This window comes from Dendropsophus ebraccatus, chromosome 6, assembly GCF_027789765.1.
Source record: "Dendropsophus ebraccatus isolate aDenEbr1 chromosome 6, aDenEbr1.pat, whole genome shotgun sequence".
Lineage (NCBI taxonomy): Eukaryota > Metazoa > Chordata > Amphibia > Anura > Hylidae > Dendropsophus > Dendropsophus ebraccatus.
Window position 1 is genome coordinate 21762593 of NC_091459.1, and position 19246 is coordinate 21781838.

The 19246-nt window shown below is 44.8% G+C and overlaps 1 protein-coding gene across 1 annotated transcript; it reads right to left on the reverse strand.

Annotated features, from left to right (window-relative positions):
- Positions 1-729: 729 nt before the first annotated feature.
- TMEM30A (transmembrane protein 30A) lies at positions 730-18082 on the reverse strand. The gene is made up of 7 exons (XM_069974647.1): positions 17708-18082; positions 9609-9722; positions 7830-7937; positions 5441-5528; positions 4362-4508; positions 3099-3308; positions 730-1347 (listed from the first exon to the last, which is right to left on the reverse strand). Exons 1-7 carry the CDS (start codon positions 17939-17941, stop codon positions 1154-1156), a joined length of 1095 nt encoding a protein of 364 aa, XP_069830748.1. The 5' UTR covers positions 17942-18082; the 3' UTR covers positions 730-1153.
- Between the last annotated feature and the right edge of the window lie 1164 nt (positions 18083-19246).

The window sequence follows — 19246 nt, forward strand, 5'->3', positions numbered from 1 at the left end:
GCTTAATTCAGGCTCTACACCATGGGTCTCCAAACTGCGGCCCTCCAGCTGTTGCAAAAATTTCCCATCATGCCTGGACAGCCAAACAGCTGGAGGGCCACAGTTTGGAGACCCATGCTCTACACACTAAAGGGATCAGTGCAATTGTGCAAATATGGTTCCCAGCTGCACAGTATAGAAGTACTGTGCAGCTCCCTGAGGGTACCAGCCACGCCTGCAGGGGCAGCTTTACAGAGGGGAAAGAGGAACTTTATTCCAGAGCATGAGGTCGGGAGGGGGCAGGGAGCCGCCTGTGGTTAGTCACAGAGAGAATGCTGACAGGCAGAGACATGACTAGTCACAGGCAGCTTCCCACACAGATGACTAGTTGCCGCCCCTCTCCTGGCGTCGAGCCGGAATAAAACACCTTTTCCCCCCATGCAAACATGACTGGTAGCCTGAACTGTGTGGGCACAATTGTGCTGATTGGTTCCCTTTAAGATTTTAAACTTGTATGAGGTTCTAGAATTTTTGTGTTCTTAAGCACTATTTTTGCTGTACCAAAAAATAAAAATACCAGACCTCTGACAGATCCTTTTTACAGGTGAACAGCATCAGTGAGCATTTGAGAACAGATCCTGCAAACCTGTCATGACTCTGTTATCAAAAGTGCAAAGTGAACTTAACCAGTCATTTAAATATTTAAATGTAAAAAAAAAAAAAAAAAAGCGAGAACAACTTTAGACATCCTGGTTTTCACAGGTTGTAAACCAGTTTCATTTATTTTCTGTAGCCTTTCACTAGAAAGGTCAGCACACATTAAAAGTAGCAGAGTGAGAGGGGAAAAAAAAAAATTGGGAAAAAAAAAACCTAAATAAAATTTAAAAAATATGGATATTGAAAACGTGACCTGGAGATGTATTGTATTGTAGACTGAATTTAGCATAAAAACTGGCCATGGGAAGGAGCTTCCATTTTCAGGACATACAGCTTTGGAGGGCAACACTTTTTCCATGACTCATTCCCAGGTAGAACAAAATATATGGAATAAAAAATACCTCCCCCCCCCACCCCATTTTATAAAATAAATAGTATTAAGAATACTAGAGGAGGGAGCTAGCACACGAGCAGTGCGGACTTGCTTAGATGCACATGCAAGACACGATGCAAACATCTAGTTAGGGATATCGGCACTGTTATTGCGATTGCCGTATTTATGGTGGATAATAAGCAGCACCACACCCAAGAAGAAGCAGATGGAGCCCACAGTGATGTAGGCGATTCCTAAGAAAGGATTCTTCCCTCCCATCCAGGAGATTGTGCTGAGGATCATTCTCTTCCTTCCATCAAAGCTGAGAACAGGGTAATCTGAGAAGCGTATAGGAAAACAGCTTGAGGGGACAAGAAAATATTACCTCTTCTTTGAACTTTCATGTATTACACTTTTGCACGATAAATTCACTATTCTTTTTAAAGTATATGTTGTGTCACTATATTCTGTTAGTCTTAAAGGGGTTATCTAGCGCTACAAAAACATGGCCACTTTTCCCCCCTCTCTTGTCTCCAGATTGGGTGGGGTTTCAAACTTAGTTCCATTGAAGTAAATGGAGCTTAATTGAAAACCGCACCTGACCTGGAGACAAGAGAGGGGGGAAAAGTGGCCATGTTTTTGTAGCGCTAGATAACCCCTTAAACACTATGGGGGATATTAATGAAACTAGAGTAAAGTAGAATTGTCTTAGTTGCCCCTAGCAACCAATCAGATTCCACCTTTCATTTTTCAAAGAATCTGTGAGGAATAAAAAGGTGGAATCTGATTGGTTGCTAGGGGCAACTAAGACAATTCTACTTTACACCAGTTTAATAAATCTCCCCCTATGATTTCTTGAGAAAAAAAAAAAAATCTGGAGGAATCTAAAGGAATACGTTACAGATCTGTTATACTTAAAAGGGGTACTCTGACGAAAGTTTTTATTTCAAATCAACTGGTTTCAGAAAGTTATGTAGATTTGTAATTTAGTAGTTTATTCTCAAGTCTTACAGTACTTATCAGCTGCTTTATGTCTTGCAGGAAATTACGCCGTCTCCAGATCAGTAGCAAATCCCCATAGAAAACCTCTACTGCCCTGGACAATTCCTGACATGGACAGAGGTGACAGCAGAGAGCACAGTGTCAGACTGGAAAGAAAACATCTGTTACTGCAGGGCATACAGCAGCTGACAAGTACTGAAAGACTGGAGACTTTTAAATAGAAGTAAATTACAAATCTATATAACTTTCTGAAACCAGTTGATTAGAAAAAGATCTTCGCCAGACAACCCCTTAAAAGTGTAACTATCATTTCAAACACCTTTCTAGAAATCAATAGTACAAGAGAATATAAGAAATTCTGTAATTAGGCAAGAGCTTCCCCCACCTGCCTCACTTTTTTTCATTTCATCATTAATGGGGTTATCTAGTGCTGCAAAAACATGGCCACTTTCTTTCAGAGACAATACGACTTTTGCCTCCAGTTCAGGTGCAGTTTGCAATTAAGCTCCATTCACTTCAATGGAAACGAGTTACAAAACCCCGCCCAAGCTGAGACAAGAGTGGTGTTGTCTCTGGAAGAAAGTGGCCATGTTTTTGTAGCGCTGGATAACCCCTTTTAAGCCCAAACTGTCTAGAGCAAAGTGAAGCAGAGTGAAGAAGGGCTTACATTGCCCATGGAAGCCTATGGAGGGGGGAGGGGCTGAGGGGGAGGAAGTGAGCGGGGAGAGCTGAGAAACAGCCTGTGCAGTTTGTAAGGGGTTCTGGCCAGAGGAAACTGGATTCACATATTGGACAGATCAGTGCTGGTCTGGGAACTTCTGAAGGTTTGCGACCGTGAGGTATGATTGCAGGATGTTGTTTTTATAGGGGGCAGTATAGAGGGTAGTCTGTATCCACACTGCAGCTGAGCATAGCAAAAACAGCAGAGAAAAAGCCACCTGAAATGATAGTTACACTTCAACCCTAACAAAACCAGTGTACTAGAAAAACTAATGTGTACGGGCCAAACAAGGGGTTACTAGCAGACTATTATGTATGAGGTGTGTACTGTGCAATCTCATAGTGACATCATTATATAAAAGGATACTGTAATCTACATGAAGGGAGTAGTTGCCGGGTGGCAGGGCCGCATATGCTCCTTCAGGTTTTTCTATCAACCGATAAAGTTTCCTGAAAGTAGGCAGAGCCGCAGTGCGCATCCACACAATGAAATCTTCATTGATGAAGCCGTTGTTGTCCTTGTCATCTGGATCCAAATCATAGACTGCTTTCTGCCAGTTTATTGGCTTTGTTGTTTCTGCATAACAAAGAAATGAAGGTTATATATCCAATACATATCCAAAACATTGCCTGGTGTATGACTGCTGCCCGTCTCATCCCCAGTGTGACAGCATTAGCATCATATCTATACAACGGGCACCACTCTGCACGGCCATATGGCACAGATAATATTTGCAGTGTGGTCTCTGGTCACAATGGAAACCTCAATGAAGTTCCAGATCTGCCATCCAATGGAACAGACTTTGTTCTCATGAGAGAAATATCACTGTACACAGAGCTATTCTTCCTGTCAAGTCTGACTGCACTGTTGATGAAGGGCCCAAAGCCTCTTAGGGTCCTATTACGCGGGCTGATGAGGGCCAATATGGTAAACAAACACCAATCTGCTAAATCAGCGCTCATTTACTGGGCCTACAAAACAGCCCAATAATCGTTTAGCAAGGTCTGCGGCGGTCCAGGCCGGTGATTGGCTGCACGGCCTGTTAGCTCAGACAGGCCGCCCTGAAGCTGCAGCGCGGTGTCGGGACACATACAGAGCACAGGAGAAGACCAGGAGCGCGGACAGGTAAAGTATAACTGTTTGGGCAATTGTCAGCCGCGCATCACTATTACACGTACAGATGCGCAGTCAGTGGTCAATGATTTTAAGTCTGGGCCTAAAGAAACAATTATTTGTAAATATGACCGTTGTCTCTATTACACGGCGCAATAATCAGCTGAATAAGGCCAATTCAGCCGATTATTGCTCCATGTAATAGGGCCCTTATGGAAACATTTTATTCTGCTGTTTCTGTTGGGCTGGGTTCACACTGCGTTTTTTGCAGTCCATTTTTCCATCCACTTTTTTTGCAAAAAACGATAAAAAACTGATTTGTCTGCATCTTTTTTTTTTGTACACACAAAAAAATAAAACTAAAAGGATGCGTTTTGATAGGTTTTTTTTAATTCATTTTTTATAATGGAAGCCAATGGAAAGACTGATGAAAACAGACTGCAAAAAAAAACAAAACTGTGAACTTTGCTTTAAGCATATACAACTAACCACATCATCATTTCCTGGGTTGGTTACCTGTGAATATCTGGCTCAGAGTAGCAGAAGAGTTTCCAGTTGGATTTCTGAACTTCACGTTTTTGTCGGTCCACCAAGCAATGCCCTTCTTGGTCAATCCGATTTCTGATTCAGTTCCTCCATTTATCTGATATAAGCGGAGAGTATCTTAAACAAAAAAAAACAAAAAACACAAATTGTTAAAATGACAGTTACACCTTAAATAAATTATATAGTATAAATATGTAAAAAAATAAATAAATTATATATATTTATTATAATATATATACACTCACCAGCCACTTTATTAGGTACACCGGTCCAACTGCACGTTACCACTTAATTTCTAATCAGCCAATCACATGGCGGCAACTCAGTGCATTTAGGCATGTAGACATTGTCAAGACAATCTCCTGCAGTTCAAACCGAGCATCAGTATGGGGAAGAAAGGTGATTTGAGTGCCTTTGAACATGGCATGGTTGTTGGTGCCAGAAGGGCTGGTCTGAGTATTTCAGAAACTGCTGATCTACTGGGATTTTCACGCACAACCATCTCTAGGGTTTACAGAGAATGGTTTGAAAGAGAAAAAACATCCAGTGAGCGGCAGTTCTATGGGCGGAAATGCCTTGTTGATGCCAGAGGTCAGAGGAGAATGGGCAGACTGGTTCGAGCTGATAGAAAGGAAACAGTGACTCAAATAGCCAACCGTTACAACCAAGGTAGGCAGAAGAGCATCTCTGAACGCACAGTACCTCCAACTTTGAGGCAGATGGGCTACAGCAGCAGAAGACCACCAGTTACTAGCATGGTGTACCTAATAAAGTGGCCGGTGTGTGTGTGTGTGTATATATGTATGTATGTATATATATATATATATACATACACATCATATATACATACATACACACACACACACACATATATTACAAAAAAAAAAAAACTGTAAAAAGTAGGATGTCCTGGCATTGTTAAAGCTGCGGCACAAAATCCTGAAAGAATGACTGGGATTTTGGTGGGAAATCAGACTAGGGCTTGTGCAAGTGTCCATGAATACAGTTGGCACCCCGTATTCTACCCCAAAAAAGTTATACAAACTTACCATTAAACATACTGTTAGCGATGGCACCGCAGGGGGCAATGGGTTTGTTCTGATTGGTACGATAGGGGTCACATTCCTTGCTGGGGTTCTTAAGGGGTAGAAAAGAAACCTTAGGCATTAATGCGATACATGGCGAGTACAAAGCAGAATGTATGTAGCAGGTCAGGCATGTGATATGTAATCTACATCCATCCTCAACAGGTGCTGTAGCCATTGTTCACACACAAAAGAGACAATCTAAGGCTTAACATAAAGCTGAATGCAGACTCTGCATGGATGACGTCCAGAAAGTACTGCGGTGTGCAAGTCACATGACCTCGGCACGGAAGTCATCTGGTGTGTACAGCACCAAGGTCAGGGTGTGGTGGTTATATATATGTACATACGAACACTAATGGTGAGAGCTCAGCAGGAAAGGGGAATTGATTGCAGAATTACCTAAATAATTCAATAGATTCTTAAAATGTAAGCACCCCACAGCTCGATGTGCACAAATTCACATCACCAAAACAGGCCATGTATACCCGAGGAAATACTCTGAGAAAAATCTGTATGGCTGTCTGTACCCTATTACCAACAAGCCAGTGTTAAGCCCTATGCATTGTACACTCTTCATACCATTTAACCATCATGTATCTAAACCAGCCAGCTCTAGGCGTTGGCTGCAACACAACTAGGGCCAGGTCTACACAGCGCAGTTATGTGACAAGTGCAAGTTTAGCCTTAGAAGTCCCTTGATCTCCTTCCCCCAATGTCATAAAAGAGGCCCCTCTTGGTCTAAAAGTAATCTCCCCCCCGCATTTATCCAGTTGTCAGAGCAGGCCCCCACTACCACCATAGTCACAGTAGTGGTCCAAGCAAGGTCTTCCCTACCCCTATGTACTCTACTGTTAGAAAACTATAAACCCATGGGCATATTTAAAAAAAAAAAGTTATAACATATACACATATATATAAAAATGAGAGAGAGAGAGAGAGAGAGAGAGAGAGAGAGAGAGAGAGAGAGAGAGAAGAAAGAGCTGTATGTCCTGCAGGAAGTGATGTATTGTTTCCAGACACTGCTCTCTGCTGCCACCTCTGTCCAACTGTCCAGAGCAGGAGAGGTTTTCTATGGGGATTTGCTGCTGCTCTGGACAGTTCCTGACATGGACAGAGGTGGCAGCAGAGAGCACTTTGTCAGGCTGGAAAGAATACACAAAAGAGTACCTTTAGGGGGCATTCACACGTACAGGATCTGCAGCAGATTTGATGGCGCACATTTGAATCTGAAGCAGATTATACGGCCTAGATTGTATTTGCTTTGAATCTACAACTTCAAATCTGCCCCATCCTGTACGTGTGAACGCACCCTACAGATAATCTAGTGGTGGTTAAATCCATCAAGTTTTTGACATTACTGAAGGCACTGTTTGAGTATCCGGTCTAATGGGAACAGGATCAGCGTCCCAAGTATTATGTACATTAACAGGAAGCATGGTTCTGCTATAATGTATTTCCTATGTAAGGAATTTGCAGTTGTAGACTTTTTTATATTCACAGTATGTGGGTGTCTTGACGGATTGCCTACTGTCAGGAGAGAATGCTGTGGAGACACACCCACTGACCTCTGACCGGAAACTGGGTGCGTAGCCCAGAAGCGTTTTAGATTTCTGTCTGTTTCTACATGAATCTGAGAAAGCGCCCAGTTTGGAGGCAAAATACATTATTCCTAATAAAGTAGAACCAATGAGCATAGCTGTGGTACATCCTCTTTAAGCTGAACCTACAGATTGAACGGCGCCATCATGGGGAAGCCGGTGCCGTGGTCTGTTTTTCGGATCGCGGCCCGATTCCCGTGCACGGCGCCGTTCTGCGCACCGGACGGCGCTCAAGCACTGGCGGTAGGCCGACACCATTCATTCTAACGGAGCCGCGTCATACAGGGGAGGGAATTCCCTCCCACTGGGGGCGGCCCGGCCCTCCTCCAGTGCTTGAGCACCGGCCGGTTCCGGTGCATAGAACCGCCCCGGCTTCCCCGTGACTGCGCCGCTCAATCCGTGGGTTCAGCTTACAGAGGATGTACCTGGTGGTACATCCTCTTTAAAGCAGCTTTTTTCCTTATTCTATGCGGCCATTATATGTAAACAGGTCTGCAGACAAACCAAACATGTGCTGTCCAGCTAATAGAATACGTGTTTGTCAGGGATGTTGGGGATCACTACTAGAACTCCCTCTGCTCCAGTTGTTTTTCTTCCAATACTACTATCCAAAATCCTGTATAAACATGTAATCCTCAAGCACTGCCCTCTGGTGGCTGGGTAGGGATTCATACATCGGGATCGTATTGACATGCTACCAGAATAATGCGGTCCCTATGCATTTAGCCATAGCCAGGACAAAGACAACTTACTGTAAGGGAGTTCTTGTCTCCATTGAGCTGACTGTCATCTCTAGACTTGACGTAACGTCGATGGTTCTGATAGAAGTTAGACAGCCCATAATACATAAACACATTGCTCTGCAAAGAAACACAGAGGATTTATCAATTTCATACATGAGAGGCTCGGATCATATACACTGGAGTTCTGATATCCCACAAGGTCACAAAATCTGTATCTAGGCTCCTCAATAATATACCTGTTACGTATTGTGTAATGTCAGCATTCCCTTATGAGGTCCTGGAATAACGTCAGCATAAGACACCTGGTACTACCGCTTTCTCAATATGTTCACACCTACCTCACTTGCTGCAGAATTCACACAAATCTGCAGGTACTCTCATTGCATGTAATCAGTGTGGTGTGATCGCCGCACCTCAGCCACTGTGTGAGTGCAAATTTCACATGCTAAAACTTTAGACATGGGATTACCTGCAGATTCTTGAGGGCAAAATCCACACCAAGAGGCATACATGAGAATATAAATATTTAAAGTGTCACTGTCGTTTACTTTTTTTTTTTTTTTTTTGCAGAAATCAATGGTACAGACGATTTTAAGAAACTTTGTAATTGGGTTTATTAGCCGAAAAATGCATTTTTATAATGAAAAAGCAGTTTAAAGCTCTCCCCCATCTTCATGGTTGTCTATGAGAGGGGAGGGGTGGAGGGAGATGAGGCACCAAAACAGAACAAAGTTAATTTACAGCTACATCACATCTGTTGCTCAGTGTAATAGAGACAATGAAAAGCTGATGGAACGATCATTGGCTGATCATTTCTATAGGCCCAAAGCTAAAATCATCTGCTGCGCATCCTGTAATAGCAACGTGCTGCTGATGGCTAACGATTGAATATATTGTTCATACATTACCTCCTCACGCTCCCGATCTACTCCTGCCCTCTGCTTGCTTCCTGGCATCGCACGATGCAGCTTTTCTGAACTGACAGGCCGCTCACACAATTACTGGCAGGGACCACTGACACCAGTGATTGGCTGAGCAGCCTGTGAGCTCAGAGAAGCTGCAGCGTGCAATGCCAGGAAGCAAGCAAAGGGCAGGAGAAGACCCGGAGCGTAAAGATCTTTCAACATGTTCTTAAATCGTCGTTGGTCGTTCGCTAAAAATTCGCAAATCGCTTTGTGTAAACAGTCTTTTACAGATTCACCCTGTGTGTGAGATGGGCTTAAGCGATCTTAAAATGATCGCAATAACGATTTTTTTAAACGATTTTTCACAACGGCTAAATGCTGATTGTTATAAAAACCAAATTGTTGCTTCAACATTGTTAAACGATCGACTGGGAGAATTATCGCTCCGTGTAAACTTGGCATAATAGGACCCTTAGTCATCTCGTAACACATGTGACTGAAATTTATTATAGTAAAGACTAAGCTAATCTGTCAGCTGTAATTTTATGTGCCTGAGAGCTGAAACCGGTAGATAGCTGGTAGGGCAAAGCCTGTGCTTCCATAATGTAATAAATTACACTTAGCACAGAAGAATAAAAACATCTCTGCCTTTCCCAAGCTCCTGAACGGCAACAAGCTGGAGTTGCCTCCTCACTGCCCCCTCCCATCCCTGCTCAGAAAACAGCCACCAGTTGATTGTCAATCAAGCAGGGATGGGAGGGGGAGTGAGGAGGCAGGTTGTAACAGTGTCAGCAGTGTGGATTGTGCATTGCAGAGGACAGCTTCATTGTAACAGTACCATCAGAAACATCACATCGGCATCAGAGAGGAGAAAGAGCTTTACCTCAAATGCAGTATCCAGGGTGAAATTTATAATACAGGTACATGGGGTGCTGTTCCAAGAGACATTTGAGCACTTGTAACAAGGACTGGTTGGATCTATTCCAGTGTAGTCAATCTGAGGGGAAAAAATAAAATAATAATCATAATCAGTCCATCACTTGCTTCAAAATGCTACTTTTTGCATATTGTGTTATAGGTTACAAAGTTTCCTCTACAAATAACTTTTTATGTCGTCAGACATGACAAAAGTTATTGATCACAGGGAGTCTCACTGCTGATCAGGAGAACTAGCCGTGAGGAGAGCACAATCCACTCCCCGGCCGTCCGCGCAATCCATCTATATTCTCAATGTAAGTCTATGACGGAATAAGTGGCCGATCAGGGGGTGGATCGCAAACTCTCCACGGCTAGATCTTCTAAATAGAGCAAAAAAAACTGTTGTGATCAAAAGTTATTTGTAGTGACTGTGCCCATTTAAGGTGGTCATACACCTTCAAATGATCAGTCATCTCTCCCATGGCCCCCAATAGTGTAGGGACCTTTAGAATGGAGAGTCCACAATACACAGAGATAACAGAACAAAGACCTATAGTTGTCACAGCACCTCCTCATGCTGAAGAAAAAAAAAATTAAAGTGTTTCCACTTGAAAATTCACATTAAAATCTGTGGTTTACAAATAAATAAAACTGAAAAACCATATCGAAAAGCTTTTTCCCAGTAATTGAAACACATTACAAGGTTATATAACTGTGTAATATGCGTCAATCACCTATCTGCCCCCCTTCTCTATCCTCTTTTCCCCCCTCAACCCCCCACCAGGAAGTGAAGTAAACTTACTCTTACCTAATGACTGTTGACCCCAGACTGCTCTGTGGCAGCCATTTTGTGACAATGACATCATCAAGAGAGGCCTGTTAGGCCAGCCTCCCTTTGTCAGATGACTCAGGTTGCTCAGCTCTAATTGGCTGAACAAGCTGTAAGCCATCTAAGAGTTTTACAGAGTCAGTTAGACATCACAGGAGATAAAGTGCATCATGGGAAAGCCCAAACCAGGAAGTGAAGAAAAAATGAAGACACCAACTGGAGCTTCAGGAACCTGAAAACAGCGGAAAATTCAAACAGAGAGACTCAGGAGGGATGGTAAATGTAAAAACTATGTTTGATTGATTTTTTTTTTTTTTATATATATATCAGCGCCAGAGTACCCTCTTTAACACAGATTTTAGGCAGGTTTTTTTTACCTATAGGATAAAATACCAACAGATCAGTTTCCCTCCGGCGCTAAACTGCGCTTCAATGTGGATGCAGAAACACGGAGAGACGCAAGAGTTCTAGAATATCTAGCGTTCTTCTGACCGATGTCTGCAACAAATGATTGGTAGACAAGAAAAGAAATACAGGACGCACGATGACAACGGATGGATGTTTGTCATCAATTTCTGGTAACAGGAGGATGGCGGACTGTCGGATATATGTAAACCGGGCCTTACAAGCTAGGCTGCCAGCATCTGAGATTTCTAGGGTTCTGACAGCTACCTGAGCTCCCGCAGCTGCCAGGCTCCTGCTGTATAACAGTGATTTTCTATCCCAAAGTGACTGCCATTAACACACAGGGGTGGTCACTAAGAGGTTAAATGTCTCAAACTGCCAGGCAAACAGTAAAGGGAATATGGTATTTCCTGTAGTCCGCACCAATCTAATATTGCTAGTCTATCCTAAGAATAGGCCATCGATTTTAGAGTCCAAGAAAAAAACATTTTAAGTGTTTCTGTGGAAGGTCAAATATTCTCATCATTGATTCCTAATTACCGTGAGAGTAGAAGCGAGAGGACAGCGAGACAGGCGAGTCCCGTTTTATCTTTGGTGATTTAATTTTTTTTCATCAGGACTATTAAAAAAAGTGTGAAGTCTTTTTCATATGGGCTCCCCGGGATGATTTAAAGATGCGGGGAGTGCTCCCACAGCTCCCCCGCTGTTAACGCTCGCTGCCGGTGCGTGCAAGATTGCCGACACCGAGCAGTAAACAAAGAACAAGCAAGCGCTGACCTGACAGGTTGGCGCTCGCTTGCTCCTCCAGACCGGCCTGTGTAAGGGCCCTATTCCACAGTAACGATAATCGGCCGGATCGGACCCATTTGGCCCGATTCGGCCGATAATCGTTCGGTGAAATAAAGAGAACGATCAGCCGATGATAGTGTCATCGGCTGATCGTTCATTTAGGGCCAGACCTAAAATCATTGTTCCCCCACCGCGCATCGCTACAGTGCGCGGCGGGCGACCGACGATTTGACAGCAGCAGCAGTAATACATTACCTGTCCAGGCTTCTCCGCGCTGTCTTCATCCCAGGGTCCCGCGCGCTCTATCTTCTGAATTGCCGGTCAGCTGACGGAGTGCTCAGCCAATCACAGGCCGGGACCGCCGCGGCCTGTGATTGGCTGAGTGTGGCCTGTCAGCTGACCAGCCATTCAGAAGATAGAGCGCGCGGGACCCTGGGATGAAGACAGCGCGGAGAAGCCTGGACAGGTAATGTATTACTGCTGCTGCAAGGACATCGGTAACAATGTCCTTGCAGACCTCGCTCAACGATCATCGGGCCGTGGAATAGGCTTAGTAAACGCTCGTTTACATCGTTGATCGGGCCCTCCTCGGCCCGTGGAATAGGACCCTAAGGGTCTTAAGGCAGCAGGGGCTGGATGCAAGTCCAGAGCGCGTGCAGGCAAAACCACATCCAGTGGTTTGGATCCATCCACATCCATGAGCAGATATTGTACGTGGTTTGGTCCGCACATGATGATTGGCACTTAGGGTACTATTACACAAAGCAATTTTTCGACGATCAACGACCGCTATGGTGTACAACCTGAAATCGTTCACCCAATTACACGGAACAATAATCGTTACTTATGATAGTTATTGCCTTCGTCCTATCGCCACCACTGTGTTCGCCGCTACTGCGAACGACGTCTTATTACATGCGAACGATTTGCAAACAATCGACAAATAGGTCCAAATTCTATTATACGACCAAATACCACCCTTACAGTTGCCTCCTCCCGTCTTAGAAGATATTCTCCACACCGGTGGAAAAAGGAAGTTACTGCCGGAGGCGCAAAATGTCCCAAGACATCCCCTGCTCTCCCCACATAACCACTTTAACTCTGTAAAGGCTTCTTTTCCAAGTCTTTTTTTCCTTTTATCAAAACCCTCTAAGGGCCAATTATTAAGAAAGAAAAAAAAAAAAAAAAAAAAAACACCACGGATGGACGGAATCGTCGCCCATAGCAACCAAGGACTTATTTTATCCTTGTTTAGATTTTAGATTTAGGTTATTTTAAGAACTGAAGCGTCGGATGTGACTTTTCTCTCTGCCCAAACAATGATTTCCTGACACACAAGCAGCATTGCTTATCCTGGTAGATATAAAGAACATTCGGCCATCCTCCTAATCCACGAATGAGCCTGTAGCAATGCTGATGGTGCCATATAGTGGACTGTTATAGGGACGTCTATACACAGCCACCTGCCCTAACAAACACATGATATAGTATTAGCAGGGCAAACCCAAGAGGCAAGGAGGCCAGGTGCTTATTCTTTTGCTAGACATCTATGTTTTCATTGCACAACTACTTGCCTCTCAGGCGCTTCAAATGGCTCATGAAATCCGATGACCCGTCATTCAAAATAGCGTTCTCACATTTCATCAATGGGCTTTAAAGTGTCACTATCGTTTACATTTTTTTTTGCAGAAATCAATAGTACGGGCATTTTTTAAGAAACTCTGTAATTGGGTTTATTAGCCAAAAAATGCATTTTTATCATGAAAAAACAAGTTTGAAGCTCTCTCCCTATCTCCATGGGTTTCTATGGAGAGGGGAGGGGTAGAAGGAGATGAGGCACCAAAACAGGACAACAAAAAGTTAATTTACAGCTACATCACTGGGCTATCTCCTCTGACAGTCAGCACTAACCTCTCTGACCTCTGAATACTGGCTTTCACACAGCTCCAGCTGTGTTATCATTTATTCTCTGCTGGCGACTAATCTCCCTCCTCCCCCCCCCCCCCCCCTCCATAGGTTACACTGATGTAAAAGAGTTGAGATTGAAAAGCGATTTTAAGAAACTCTGTAATAGGTTTTATTAGCCAAAAGCCTCCTTCTGTACTCAAGAAGCAATCTCCCAGCCTCCCCCCCTGACTTCTTATCTGTGCATTATCAGGCAAACACGTCTTCCTTACAGAGAAGCCAGTGATGACGGGCTCTGCTCTCTCCATTGTAAGCCTATGAAGGGGGGAGGGGCTGAGGGAGATGAGGGAGCAGGAAGAGGTGACATGAAGGTCAGCTGTTTGTAGACTGTCTGGGCACCTAAACTGCAGGATTCTGGGGTCAGAAAGGTCAGTGCTTATCTATGAACTTACTGAGAGAAGATTGCAGGGTATTGTGCTGTGCAGGACTGCTCCGTGGTCAGTCACTCCTAACAGCCCCTCCCCTCTCCATAGCCACATAATGGAGACAGAAATCCTGCTTCTTCTGAATATAGAGGGGGGAGGCTGGGAGATTGCTTTTTCAGTCCAGAAGGAAACTCTTTTGGTTTATAAAACCTATTACAGAGTTTCTTAAAATCGCTTGTACTATTGATATTTGTTTTAAAAAAAATGACCCTGAAATGACAGTTACGCTTTAAAATTGCCTGTACTATTGATTTCTGCAAAAAAATTTAAAAAAAAAGACAGTGACACTTGAAGCCAAAATGGATTGTCCCACATAGACATGAAATGGAGAAATCTGGTGGTCAGCCATACTGTAGAAGGGGAAGCTCTGGCTCTTCTTCCTTATGATGATAGTGCTCAACATAAAGAGGCTCTTCACTTTTGATATCTGCTATTTTTTAGAAACAATGCCTAGATTATAAGCCCCCCACCCCCAACCCACCCGCACACACACTCTTGCTCCAAAGCAGTTTAAATCTTGTCTGGGCCGAGTTAGTACAGTAGCGCAAAGATTTAAACTGTTTTGGAGCTCTCTGCATCGTAACGAAACCTGATGCCAGGCGATCCGTTCTCTTGTTTCTACCATAAAGAGGCACAATCCGACAATTTCAAGTTGCGAGTTCAACCAACGTTCCACCTTGTCACTGCTCGGTTGCATCACAGGACGTCATCTGAAGTCATCACCATGTCAGGGAATGCCACTGTGCTTAGTTACAGACAGGAAATTCACGTCCGATCACATGTCAGTCAGTCAATGAGCACATGCCAGGTGTAGTGCCAGGACGCAGCTACATTACTGCTACACACAGAAAAATGCCAGCATTAGACAAAGTGATACGCAAAAGTCTGGGCACTCCAGGTCACAATTACCATTACTGCCCCTCAGTGGGACAATATCCCTCTCAATGGATCAATGGAGGCGAGTCACAGAAGTGAGGAGATATGGTCACACCGGGGGGCGCCGGGCCAACCTCCAGTGCATAGAAGTGGGGTTAGTGCAAGGCAAAACAGTGCCGGGCAGCATACAAGAAAAAAAAAAAAAAAAAAAAAAAAACTGCCACCAGGATCCCTGTTCCGGCGGTGATCGGCTCATGTAAAAAGCGGTTCGGAGCGGCACCATGCAGTGAGTGAAGTTTGTCGATGTTCATTATGCAGCAGTGGGGATGTGTAGCTGTAGTTCGGCTCTTATTCACTTCAAATGCCCCATTCACTGTGTAGTGCTGATCTACACCAAGCGGTCATTTCCTGTCCACACCGCACGACAGAAGAAGTTGTAAAGAGAACAGCGACAGCCTGGGAACGGACAGCTGCACAGGAGCAGGACAGGTAAGTAGGCACCTGTTCTGTTCCCTGTAGCCCCGGCAGCATGCATGAGAGAAATTTGATTAGAAGTACGTACTTACCCCACAGTGAGCGGCAGGACACCCCGCCAGGCTCTGGGATCTCCGATGCTGACATGTCAAGACCTGGCTGATGGCCGCTCAGTAACGGTGGTTTCAAACTGAGGAATTCTCGCGGATAATGTCCGCGCGCCTTTCCACCGGCTCCATAGACACCATTCTATGGGCCGGCGTATTCCGCTATCTGCCGAAAGAGGTGACATGTCACTTCTTTTGGCTGATAGCCGAGTACGCCGGCCCATAGAATGGTGTCTATGGAGCCGGCGGAAAGGTAAGCGGCCGTACGCGCGGACAGACAGCGGAATTCCGCGGACATTATTCGCGAGAATTCCGTAGTGTGAACCCACCCTCAGTCAGTGACTGGGGGCAGGACGCCTGACCAAATTTACCTGCCAACGGGCAGATTTTAAAAATGGCCGGACTTCTTTAACTTTTTGCCCTTTGGAGATGATTTGATCTCACAGTAACAGTAATTGTGACCAGGGGCGCCCAGACTTTTACACATCACTGTATACACACAGTCCTCCGTGTCGTACGTCACTGTATACACACAGTCCTCCGTGTCGTACGTCACTGTATACACACAGTCCTCCGTGTCGTACGTCACTGTATACACACAGTCCTCCGTGTCGTACGTCACTGTATACACACAGTCCTCCGTGTCGTACGTCACTGTATACACACAGTCCTCCGTGTCGTACGTCACTGTATACACACAGTCCTCCGTGTCGTACGTCACTGTATACACACAGTCCTCCGTGTCGTACGTCACTGTATACACACAGTCCTCCGTGTCGTACGTCACTGTATACACACAGTCCTCCGTGTCGTACGTCACTGTATACACACAGTCCTCCGTGTCGTACGTCACTGTATACACACAGTCCTCCGTGTCGTACGTCACTGTATACACACAGTCCTCCGTGTCGTACGTCACTGTATACACACAGTCCTCCGTGTCGTACGTCACTGTATACACACAGTCCTCCGTGTCGTACGTCACTGTATACACACAGTCCTCCGTGTCGTACGTCACTGTATACACACAGTCCTCCGTGTCGTACGTCACTGTATACACACAGTCCTCCGTGTCGTACGTCACTGTATACACACAGTCCTCCGTGTCGTACGTCACTGTATACACACAGTCCTCCGTGTCGTACGTCACTGTATACACACAGTCCTCCGTGTCGTACGTCACTGTATACACACAGTCCTCCGTGTCGTACGTCACTGTATACACACAGTCCTCCGTGTCGTACGTCACTGTATACACACAGTCCTCCGTGTCGTACGTCACTGTATACACACAGTCCTCCGTGTCGTACGTCACTGTATACACACAGTCCTCCGTGTCGTACGTCACTGTATACACACAGTCCTCCGTGTCGTACGTCACTGTATACACACAGTCCTCCGTGTCGTACGTCACTGTATACACACAGTCCTCCGTGTCGTACGTCACTGTATACACACAGTCCTCCGTGTCGTACGTCACTGTATACACACAGTCCTCCGTGTCGTACGTCACTGTATACACACAGTCCTCCGTGTCGTACGTCACTGTATACACACAGTCCTCCGTGTCGTACGTCACTGTATACACACAGTCCTCCCTGTCGTACGTCACTGTATACACACAGTCCTCCCTGTCGTACATCACTGTATACACACAGTCCTCCGTGTCGTACGTCACTGTATACACACAGTACTCCGTGTTGTAGATCACTGTATATACAGTCCTCCGTGTTGTAGATCACTGTATATACAGTCCTCCGTGTTGTAGATCACCGTATATACACAGTCCTCCGTGTTGTAGATCACCGTATATACAGTCCTCCGTGTCTTATATCACTGTATATACAGTCCTCCGTGTCGTATATCACTGTATATACAGTCCTCCGTGTCGTATATCACTGTATATACAGTCCTCCGTGTCGTATATCACTGTATATACAGTCCTCCGTGTCGTATATCACTGTATATACAGTCCTCCGTGTCGTATATCACTGTATATACAGTCCTCCATGTTGTGCGGGTAGCCCTGACTCCTGGCTGTCCCCCTGACTAGGATACCTTCAGCCAGCAATGTATGTTGGGACAGGTGTGGGGCCCCCACGTACCCTCAGGTAGTCCTCCTCCCTCTCACCTCAGGCGCATGCGCACAGATGACCCGACGCCCGACTCCCCCCTCACCTGAGCCCGAGCTTACCTCATACTCTCGGATGTTATTGGAGGTGACGAAGATGCCGATCCCTATAGGGATAAAGATGATCCCGATCACGAAGAAGGCCGGTAACACGGTCCCGGCGGTGAGGATGGGCTGCCAAGCCGGAAGCCTCTGCTGCTTGAAGGCGGTGTTATCGGGCTTCTTACTCTTCACCGCCGCCCCGGGCCCCACACCCGAGTGATGGTTCCCATCTTCCTCCTTGTAGTTCATAGCCATAGAGGGGGGTCTCTCTCTCCTGCCCCCAAACCGTAACCAGGATCACACAGTTACTGCACCGCTGCCCGACACAACAAACCCGCCCTGCCACTGACTACTACAGGCGTCACGGGCGGAGCAGCCTCAATGCGGAAGACCTTATCTTCACTGCGCATGCGCTTCGTACGGACACTAGAGCTTTAGTGACTCTAGTCCAACGAGTGCGGCCATTTTGTTGAAGACCATCTCCTAGAAGCTAGGTATTTTTAGTACCACAGACATTTATTTATTTATTTATTTGCAGAATGTTCTCAGTGTCTGCAATTTCCTCCTAGCTGTAGACTTCCTGGTAGTTTAAGCAGAATGAGATACTAGTAACCAATGGAGGAAAGTATATTCATTCTGCTGGTAAAGTGCTAATCTCCTCACCTTATGAATGAGAGGTTTAGTGGTCTGTGGGGAAGAATTGAAGGGGTTATCCAGCGCTACAAAAACATGGCTACTTTTCCCCTACTGTTGTCTCCAGTTTGGGTGGGGTTTTGAAACTCAGTTCCATTGAAGTAAATGGAGCTTACTTGCAAACCACACCTGACCTGGAGACAACAGTAGGGGGAAAGTGGCCATGTTTTTGTAGCGCTGGATAACCCCTTTAAGCTCCATTTACTTCAATGGAACTGATTTTCAAAACCCCGCCCAAACTGGAGACAACAGTAGGGGGAAAGTGGCCATGTTTTTGTAGCGCTGGATGACCCCTTTAAACACATTGGTTTGGGTACAATTCCCATCATGCCCGGACAGCCGAAGCTAAAGCCGAAAAATGTTCGTGGGATATTATATAGACTTGTAAATACATTATACAGTTGCTTAACCCCTTTGTGCTGCAGCTAGTTTGAGCCTTAATGACCAGGCTCATTTTTCAAAATTTGACCTGTCTCACTTTATGCGCTTATAGCTCAGTGATGCTTTAACGTATTCTAGCGATTCTGAGATTGTTTTTTCGTTACATATTGTACTTTAAGTTAGAGGAAAAATTTGGTCACTGTCTTTTGTGTTTTTTGTGAAAAACATCAAAATATCATGAAAAAATTGAAAAAATTAGCATTTTACAAACTTTAAAATTATCTGCTTCTAAAAAAGAAAGTCATATAACATAAATTAGTTACTAAGTCTCAATACCAATATGTCTACTTTATTGAAGAACCATTTCAAAAACATATGTTACTTTTTTAGGGTGTTACAGGGCTTTGAAGTTTATCAGCAAATTATCAAATTTTCAAAAACGCAATTTTTCTAGGTACCAGTTCATTTCTGAAGAGGATCCAAGAG